The sequence below is a fragment of the Camarhynchus parvulus genome, chromosome 4 (assembly GCF_901933205.1).
Source record: "Camarhynchus parvulus chromosome 4, STF_HiC, whole genome shotgun sequence".
Taxonomy (NCBI): Eukaryota; Metazoa; Chordata; class Aves; order Passeriformes; family Thraupidae; genus Camarhynchus; species Camarhynchus parvulus.
The window spans coordinates 50,008,512-50,019,071 of NC_044574.1; the positions used below are offsets into that span (position 1 = coordinate 50,008,512).

Sequence of the window (10,560 nt, forward strand, 5' to 3'; positions counted from 1 at the left end):
AAAGAAAAAAAAGAAAATGTAAAACAGGGTACCCCTTGCTTAACTGAAGTGCTGCATTATCTAGGGCATTTCTCCCTCCAGCCATCTGTTTTGAGCTGGGTGCATGCACTGAACTCAAATTTTATGTTCACAAGAGAACTCTATCAGTTTCTTCCAGAGACTGTGGGAGAAGTCTCAAATTCTACCTTGTTCTCAACAGCAGAAAAAAGAACTTGTGATACCTTGTAAAGGGAGAAGTTATGAGCTTCATAAAGGTAAGCAGACACTTCTGATGATGTCTGGGATGAAGATAAATTCCAAAAAAATCTACTGAATTGCTTTTTGTTTGTTTCCACCATTCTTGCCTTTGCAGAACAAGTGTCCAGACTAATGTATGTGTGATTAGAAGCATGACGTGTACAAGTCTTGCAAAGAGAAACTCCTAACATTTTCTGGGAATATCAGAAAACATCAAAAGCCATCACCTAATGGCTACAAAGTGAATTTCATTTTGGAAGTGCAGAATTTTCTCTATGCTGCTACAAGATAGAACAAAGGTCACTGTATGTAAATTAATAGCTTAGGGCACCGTGCTTACTGTTCCTTTTACAGAAGGATGTTCTAACATGATGATCTCCACATTAAATTGGTTTCTTCTTTGATATAACAAATTATATAAACTACATAATTCCATCAATTCAAAAGAAAAATCAAGTTTACCAAATTGTTTTCTCTATCATCAAATATAACTCTTTCTTCATTTAGCAAGTTCCTTCAGAGGCTATGTATTAGTATAGCAGCATTTCTAGGAACAGAAAGTTCCTAGAAAAAAGTGCTTCTGATGGTCAAAATCAGTCCAATGCCTGCATTCCTCCCCCAGCGGCATCAACTGGGGAGCCAATATAACTATGCCATGAAAGGGTGGAGTGACCCATGCCATTTTACATACTTTCACCAAAACAGGACAGTTGAAGCTGTAGCACAGCCAAGTGAAAAAAGCAGGAGCCCAATGACTTCAGAGGTGCTCAGTGTGGGCTATGTGGGGGTACAAGAATGTTGTATAAATAGCATTTACACAAATAGGGCTCAATTCTGTACAATTTCTTTCCTACAAGATACATTCTTTTATATAATGTTCCTATTGTACATTAGGCAGAACTGAAGCATGATTTTAAGCTGTTTGTAAATAACTTGATATTTAACCAAAGAAAATAATATCAAAATAAAACAACCCCAAACCACTTCAGAACTCTTGAAATTACAAAGCTGAGCACCAGTTTTTCAATTCTTTCCCTAACAAAGATGGTGAAAAGGGTATATGGTAAAAGAAGCTGCCATGTTTTTAACTAATAAAGAAAGAACCTGATAAGGAGAAAATGTCAGATGGAAGGGAAGATGGAAAAGAACAGGTAACTGGAAGCAGACGATATTGAAAACTGGGCAATAAAATAAAGAAGTCTGAAGGAATAGGAAAGCTGTGAAAATAGAGTACAAAGAGGAACAAAAGAGTATTAGGCAAACTAGAAAAGAACTGAATAAATACATTGTAACATCAGATAGAGATATGTGGGCTCTGCCTGGAAAGCATACACTGTATTTTGGGCACTACTGCACATAAACTGATTACTATCTTTGATTCAGCTGAGGCACTATCTTGCTGTAAATGGGTGATGGGATTTCCATTGCAAAAACTTAAAAAAAAGCCAACCCTCTTGCCCCCAAAACCTTATTGATTCCTGCCAGCATCTCCTTACATACACGTTCCTCCTCTTTCTCTCAATCACCAATGCTTCCCTGCTTTTCCTGTAGTTCCATATGGCAGGAGCCAGCATGTCTATATGTTCTCCCCGAGCTTTGCAGAGTAACGGGTAAGAAAGCCTGACAAGCTTTGCAGGATGAGAGCAAATTTGTATTTGTATAAAGTGTATTAGTGGATTTCTAAATTCATTTGATTGTAGCAGACGTTTTTACACCAAATGTGTTCACAGACTGATTTCTGTTCTGGTTGTCCTTTTTTTCCTCCCACAGAACAACACCCTGATCCTAAAATCGTTCAATACAAGCAAAGAAGAGGAAGGAGAAAAAATTGTGGCTCCCAGTCACTTGAGGGAGAAGGAAAAAAGGAGAAACAGTAAGTATGAAAGTGTTTCATAACTGTTACACTGTCACTGCCACTCCTCTTGAGGGTCACACACTGCATTTCCTCTTAACTTGCTCAGGCAGTTCAGGCAGGGTGTCTCAGGTATTTAAGCAACAGAGTTCTACCATGGCTAGCGACCCAGTGATGCCCAGAGTGCACATGAAGGACTGCAGAAGGAAGTGGTCAGATACAGAAGATGCTATCACCAATAGAGCAGACTCAGAAGACTGACTTCAGTCAGTTCCTCCAAAGGCCCAGGAGGGGTAAGTTAAACATTCTGTGGACAGGGAAGATTTAGATAAGAAAGATGTGTACAATCCTGCTTTGGTTTTAAAACCCTTTTCTCTTCCCATGCTTTGTTCCTGCTGTCAAGATAAAAAGAGCATTTTGATTCAAGGAATCATTCCAAAGCCTTCATGTAGCAAAAGCAGCCATTTGAACTGAATAAGCTTTGCCTGCAGGGTACCGGGTGCTATTGACAGTGAACATGATGGAATTTCTCCACAGGAAAGGGATATGGGAATGAATTTAGCAAGGCTAAAGCAAGGAGAAGGTAAGCTACTGGTCCTGTAATAGTGGCATGTACTTGTAAGGTTGCATTTAAGGCTAGAAAAGTTAAAATAGTCTAATTAAAGTCACTGGACTGCCATATCCAACATCAAAGACAGGAAGCATTTCTAAATATGCTCCCAAGAGGAGCTCCCAGCTGATGGAGAGCAAGGCACCCTCAGCAATAGGCAGAGCTCCCCAGCCAAACATTTCACTCACCCTAGAGATTACCAAGACTTGCAGATGTTCACGATTTTGATATTTATGTAAAAGATTTAGGCTGGCAGCATTTTCAGTTCCCATTCACAGAATTAATCCATATGATACAATTTTAGTTCCCAGCCTAGGTATAATTAAGGGCAAAAGGGGTAAACCAGAGTTTGTCAAGTGTTGAATATGAGAGCTCTCTTCCAAGTGTAATCCTGTAATGTACAGAAGACAGGATGAGAGAAAGGTGAGTACCCCCTTGTACATGGTGTTCTTTCTGCACGGATGTATTCTGGAGGTTAAGGCAATTACTGAAAGATAAAGAAGGCAATAAGGACAGGGTTTTCAACTGCAGGTTTTGTGCCTTAATGCTCCATGCTAGTACATCATGAAGACCATAAATGTACAGGCAGCTGACAGTGGAAATAAGAACTCAAGACAACCAAGAGATGCTGAGCTGTCACCTCCCCAGGTCTCCCAAGCACAGGTCTGTTTCCCATAGGCTCACTGGCAGCCCTGACAAATTTCTAAAGGGTTTTGTTCAATCCTCATCACATCATCCATCCTGTAATGCTTAGCTGCTTTCCTCCTTCAATCCCAGTCTTCTCAGGCTCCATCTCTGTCCAGTCTTACTCCCAAATACATTTGCAGAGCAGACAGGAAAACTGCAATAACTGCTGTTATTAACCATGTGAATTTAAGTACTTGATTAACTGGATTTAATAATATACTGAAAAGACTTGTCAAACCTAAGTTAACTGATAGGAAGGGTCAACAAAAAATTTAAATTATACATAAATTTTGTATATGTGTTCAAAACCATTGTGTCCATCAGACTGGTAAGTATCAGTGGATGGAACTGACTGATGAATTCAAACACTGATTAACTTCCATGAACCTCCCTGAGTTATTGCTAACACAGTGAATAGCTCAGTGTTTTGATAAAAGCTCAGAACTGACAAATGCCTGAGATGTTTCTATAATACAGAACTGGGAGGCAGTAAGTTTGTACAAGCTGTTAAATGTGAAGGAAATGGGACCTACTGTTGAAATGGATCACTAAAAAAATTTCCTTTGCAAGAGTGTGATTTAAAAAAAAAATATTTCCCCTGATTTTTAAATGTGTAAGTGTAATTTTTATAATACATTTGTCAGATCTAGAAATAGAAATCATGAAAGCATTTATTTTAAACTGCAAAGTTTAACAAAACTTTATACATTCATCCATGCTGTCAGTTTATGCATACTGTTAACTTCAACTACTTCAGACATATACACATTTTTTCCCCTGACATTTCTTATCATAATTTGTGGAGATGTATCTGAAAGTGCTTCAGGTCGGAGATATTTCTAAAACACATGCCTTGCCTGTGCACACTTACACTTGTACAGTTAAGGCATGCTGTAATTATTTGCAAGTCCCAAAGCTTCATGCATTAAATTCTGTCCTCTACCTGGAGATAAAATGAACAGCAGTTATCTGGTTTATAGATTTGACAAATTCTTCTGGGCATCTGCCATCTTTGTAATCTACTTGAACTATAGCTTAAGAACCATATGAGATCACCAGGGTTTCTGCACAACTTCAAAGCTCCCTAAGCCAGAGCTGTGCAGTTCTCAGGCTGAATAAACATTGCTAGGCTCTGTGCACAGCTTTGAGGCTCCTTGAACCACAGCCACTTGTTCCAGAGGGTTTACAAATTCCATTAGGCATATCTGGAGCACATATAAATTCTAATACACATCAGCTATGTTTTTGCACTAAAAGGAACTTTTAGTCATTCAGAAATACATAGCTTTTAACTATCATTTTACTCTACCAAAACAAATTTAATTTGGTTGCCATTATAATAAAATCTGTAAATATAAAAAAATTTCTATACCATATTTAACAAAAAGTGGCCCTGGGAGATTGTCCTTGCAGTGAAAGCTGCTACTTATAAAATCCTTTAGTAGGAAAAGCTCTTGTCTAATTAAAATTCACACTGCCATTAGAAAAACTTCTCCATTAGCTGGAGAACACATATTAACATTTCAAGACACCTAATTTCCAGAAGCTTAGATGTAGTTCCTAATCTATTTTAATCTGGAAACAAGTTAGCATCTAAAACTTAATGCCTTCAAGAGTATCAAGACAGCAGGAATGCTCATTTTCTCCAGCACAGCATGCGAACAGACCCAGGTGGACCAGTCAGCAGTGAAAAGTGGGTTTTCTCTTACATAAGTAACTAGGTCACCATCTAATGTCCCTTTGTTATCCTAAAGCATGAACTTCATCCTGTGACAGAGTTAAGAAGGAATAACAACCAACCTCCTTGACAGATGCCACAGAACAATCTCCATAGCCTTCTCTCCTGTCAAACAGTAATGGCATTATTTTCCCTTTCTTTTGAACAAATACTTGCTTATGCTGATCTCTTTTTTTTTGTTTTACATATTTATATATAATTAAATTCTGAGAACTTCCAGAAATAATTCAGCTTTACTTGAGAATGATCGAAAACTATAATGACTCTTCTCAAGCACTGTCAGTAGCATACAATTGGTACTATTAAAAAAAAACCAAAAAAAGTAATTATCTGATTTTATTTACATTATCCTAGCTATTGTCTTTATATTGTGGGGAAGGACATAGAGTAGACCTCCTTCTTTCTTCCTCCTATTTCTGTCCTCTGTTGCTCTATTCATCCATCTTTAGTTCTAGTATTTCTCTCCCTTCATGCATTTCCCTTAAGGGATTTCTGTTCTCTTCTATTCTTGTCTTGATAGCTTTCTCATTTTCATTATTACGGCTTTTGTTTCCTTCAGGTTTCAGCTGTTCTTCTGCCCTTTCCTCTTTCAGTTTGATGCTACAGAAAGCCAGACGTTCCTCACAGGCTTCTGAAACTAACTCTGAATCTTCTGTTCTCAGGAAACATACTTGTGAATGAAGCCTTTAACCTAAAGCTAAAGACAAAATTGGTTGGTTTCAGTCTCACACAGTAACAGAAGAACACAAATACTGGCTTGATCACAGGAACAGTTATTCATTGAGGAAGGTCAGTCAGAAGTAACCTAACCTTTCTGGCTGCTTTAAAAGCACACTTCAAGGAACATTACTGAAGCAAGAGATGCAGTCTAAAAGCAGCTTCTTCTCTGTTTATGTTTTAAAGAGAAGAGTTTTACCAAAAGCAGCCTCATTTTTTTCAAAAATGCTAACAACCCTTTAAACTTGCTTAAACAGGTGTATTCTGGCTGGCTAGAACTAATATGCTGGTGGTGGTATTAGAAGTCTCATTGTTTTAGCAAAAACTTTAAAAGAATTACAAATTATCTTTTTGTGCAATTGACATAACTCTTTTCAGATTCACATTTCATAAAAGAAAACTAGTAAAAGAGCCCAAGGTGGAGGGCTTTTTCCCATTAATTTTCATTTGTCTCATCTGAAGCTACTGATTCCTTTTTGTGATCTAAACCAGGTTGGTCTACTCTATCTTCCCAAAAGCAATACTGGACACAGCCACACCTGAAGCTTTACATCCTCCTGCCTCCTCTACTTCATGAACCATCAGCCTGAAGACAGGCAATGGTTTGTTACACCCTGCTCTGTGGTTCAGTTTCAATGTAGTGTTTCACAACCATGAGGCTGGTTGCACGTGTTAATTCTTCAGGGAAAGTGGGAGGGAAAATTGAGTATATCTGGGAGAAGAGCAGTAACAGAAATCTTTGTTCTGATAACTAAGTGGACAGTACTAAAACAAATCCATCTACATTATAGACTGGGAATCTTACATGTTTTGTCCCTGAGCCTTTAATGCTAGCTACTGTAAAGACAGCCTAGCAGGCTGCTTATGCAGTTTGTTGTCCAAGTGAACACCTATGTCTGCACAGAGGCTGCCTTCCATTTCCTGCTAACAAGACCAGGGTTCTCAAAATGGCAGAATATTTTTATGAGTTTTCACTATTACAGACTGTAACTGACACTTCATACAAAGTGATAAGTGACATGAAAACAACTGTATCCTGTACGTGTATTCTGCATACAAACTCTTATACGTGGTGTTTTTCAATCTTCTGGGCTCAATGGGTCACTGCTGAGTGGTTAAATTGTAACAGAATTCCTAATTTTTATTTCATTAATTTACATCTGAGGAATAATTGCAGGCTGCTTAAAATAACCATCATAGGTCGCTGCTCTAAAACGGAAAGATTTTCTTGGATACAGTGTGATTGTACAAGTTTACCAGTTGTGTTTTTTGAGGTTAAAAACAAGAATTGACTGAGGAAAGGGACCATTCATGGTGAACTTTTCTGAGCAGTTACATTAGTAACTGAAAAGTAAAAGCCTTGTGTTTTTGTAACAACAGAAATAAAGTAGTGGTGGTGCACATGTCACTTAAAGTATTATAAATTCTCTACTGCCAGCTCTACTTAAGGCCACCTACCTCTCAAAGTCAGAAGTTGAATAGTGTTCAAACTCTACTCAGATACAGCTTTACAAACTATAAACGCAAGCAACAGAAGTTACAATTTTGGAAAGGACCCATGTTACTGAGAGGAAAGAGCAACCTCCAGGAGGAAACAACTGCCATGGTAATGTCTTCAGAGGAACACACATATGGAAACAGTGTAGCAGAAGACTTATAGAGTAAAGAAATGGCAGATCCATGTATGCATAACAAGTATTTTTAACTACAGAAATCTTTTGATTTGACTTAGAATCTGCTTGGGCTTCCCTGTTGTATCTTAGCATAGAAACCAGTTAATACTATGCCAACCTGCATACATACTGAAAAGACTATATGTTTAAATGCAAGATATCACTGCACTCTTTGCCACAAGCACTTGTTTGTTGAGCATGATTTCTGGAAGATATAAAAGCCATTGGAAGAACAAATTCATCCTTGTTTTAATTCTAAGGATTTTCAGCTTTTATGCTCTGTGTTACCAAAAAGAAAGTTATAACCTGAAGGAGGGAATCTACTGCATTGACTGTGTAAGCTTAAACATAGATCTTAGACATTTAAAGTCACTACAGTTGTCAGCCAAGGTGAAACTGATTTCAGTCTTTGCTGCTCACAAGAGCTGCTGCAGAGGCTACTTACAGTTTGCTTTGATTTTAGAGACAATAGAATTAGACCCTCAAATGTGAAAAATAGAGAAAGCCCCAAAAAACCCTTCCTCAGTGTTTTCACAAGCAATCTCTCTGTCCAGTTATGGACAGGTGCTGTCAGAGTCTACAGGCAAGTTATTTCAGTCTTCCTGAAAATAATTATAACTACTCTTACTTTTGCAGCAAGATTTAGTAGCAGATTCTCAAGCTGTTTACAAACGTGCCTGCAACTGAAGTGTGGTTTCCTCCAAAAAGGAGTGATGTGCTCATCCTGCACCAGCTTTTCTGAGCAGGTTTTAGCTGGTACCCTGAAGTCACTACTTTTTGGAAGCCAAAATAGCTAGACTTTGACCAGAATGATGAGACTAATAGTCTTACTTTGTGAATGGAGACCGGAAGCATAGGCAAACTAAATTTTGGTGTTTTGCCTTTTCAACCCTCATGAAAAAGAGATCTTCACTACATTGTTAGAGTTTAGCCTAATTGATGAAATCTGACAGTTATTCCTCACATCTGACCCTGGCAGCTTCTAGCTTGAGTGATTCTCCATAGGTTTTTAACTGCTTTACAGGAGTTAAATAAGTATTTAACCTCATTTTGCAACCAGAAAAACTGAGACACAGCAACACCTTCCTTCCATGGAAACTTCTAGTTAAAAGTGAAAGAAAGATGCATGTGATCTGCAAAGAAACTACTGATATACCTAAGGCCACAGGAAGTGCTGATGTCAAATCCCCGAACCGAGTTCAGGAGCTGCCGCCTCCTTAGCCTGGTTGTGAACCATAGCTCCTCGCCCTCTGGACCTGCAACCCTGATCCCACCATCACGTTTGGCAGACTGGCTGGGTCTTTGGCAGCTCAACGTGGGCCCTCCTACCCATCCCTAGGATGTACATTACAGCCAGATTTCTGGAAAATCTGTTTTATGGTGGCTGTTTCATACCGGGAGAGATGTAGCTTTGTGCAAAAGGATGAGGTGGAGAAGGCAAGAGAAATTCACCAGCAGCTCTGTTACGAAAACCCAAATACCATGCTTCCCGGTCTCGTGCGGCATTTGTTGGGCACTCCGTACAAGTGTCAATCAGCATGAAACTACTTAATTTATAATCTTAAGACAAAAAAGGGAGCGGTAACATGGCTGCATTTCTAGGCACGATTAGCGCTCTAAAAGACGGAGAAATATGAGGACCCTTGTCTTCCTCAAACAATGAGCAGAGATTATAAAATAATCTAAACGTACTACCCCAACTTATCTCCATTACGCAAACAGTAACTGGGAAAGAGTCCTGGGGGTGCCTTACATAACTCCTTGCTCTGAGCCCCCCTTGGCACCCGGGGAGCTGCTCTTTCCCTTAACCCCGAACGCAGCCCCGGCACCGCGAGCGCCGTGCGGAGCTGCCCGGGCTGGGCGCAGCCGGCGGGCGGCGGCAGCCGCGGAAACTTTGCGCCGCAGGGGCCGGGCAGCGGCCGCGGCAGCGCCGGGGGAACCGGGGGGGCTCGGCAGAGCCCCGAGCCTCCTCCCCAGCGCTGCGACGGACGCGGCCGATGGCAAAGTTGCACCGGTCGCCTCTTCCCGCCCGCCGGAGACGAGAGGGCGGCGGCCTCCGGGGGCAGAGGGGCGGCGGCAGTGGCTGCACAGCGCGGGGCTGGGGCGACTTACCCATGGTGCCGCCGCGGCCTCCTCCGCCTCCTGCTGCTGCTGCTGCCTCTCCTGCAGCCGCCGCCTCTCCGCCGGCGCGGAGGGAGGCGCGGGAGGCGTGTGCGCGGAGCGAGGCGCGGCGCGGAGCCTGCGTGCGGCGGGCTATGAGTCAGGGCAGCACATCCGGGCACGGCCGGGAGACACCCCGCCCGACAGCCCGGCCGCACCGAGCCGCCGCCGCTGCCGCCGGGGAAGGGCGGGAGCCGCGCAGGGAGAGAGGAGGCGGCGCGGGGCCGGCGGCAGCGCCCCCGGGTGGGGAGGAGGCGGCGGCAGGGCGGGACCGCTCCCAGTGGCGGCTGCCGCCCCTCGGGCCTCCTTTGTTACAGGGGCTGGGGCGGGGCCGCCCGCCGGGTCCCGAGAGCGGCTGCTGGGGATGGAGGGAGAGGGAGCGCGGCGTGGTGCGCCCAGCACATCCCCGCACCGCCGTCGCTGTGCGCAGTTCCTCGGTCCGCGAGGAACGTGGGGTGGTTTAAACACAGCGCTCTTGCCGTTTTAAAGTTCAGATTTAATGGTATGGACTCAAAGGAGGAGCGTTTTCCAAGAAGGAGGGGATTACGCTGGACGGATAAAGGGATTTTTTTGAGGTGGTTTGTATGAGGAAAATAATCAATAGAGGAAGCTGCAGGTGATGTCTAAGTGCTGCACGTTTTGCTGAACCAACATGCCAGGTTTTACACCCAAAAGTAAAAGGCACTAGATAGATCTGTGTGGAAGGCATTTTTAACAAGAAAATGAGTGTCGGTGTTCAGTGGTCCCGATTCCTTTCTGCCATCGAGTTCATTACCAGTAAAATAAGGAATAATAAGGAACTGTTTGCTGTTACAGTTCTCATAGCATTTTCATGGGAAAAATTTGAGGGGGAAGGAGGTGTTGAATTGAGTAGCCTTTGTGGCAT

At 42.0% G+C, this 10,560-nt stretch overlaps 1 protein-coding gene across 3 annotated transcripts in view; it reads right to left on the minus strand.

The window, feature by feature from the left end:
- RAP1GDS1 (Rap1 GTPase-GDP dissociation stimulator 1) overlaps positions 1–9,883 on the minus strand; it is a 91,048-nt gene extending 81,165 nt beyond the window's left edge. For all 3 annotated transcript variants that reach the window (XM_030947946.1, XM_030947947.1, XM_030947945.1), the window contains exon 1: positions 9,627–9,883. In XM_030947946.1, the coding sequence (XP_030803806.1) occupies positions 9,627–9,630 (4 nt within the window). In that variant the 5' untranslated portion in view covers positions 9,631–9,883. The remainder of the gene's footprint in view (positions 1–9,626) is intronic.
- Positions 9,884–10,560: the final 677 nt, after the last annotated feature.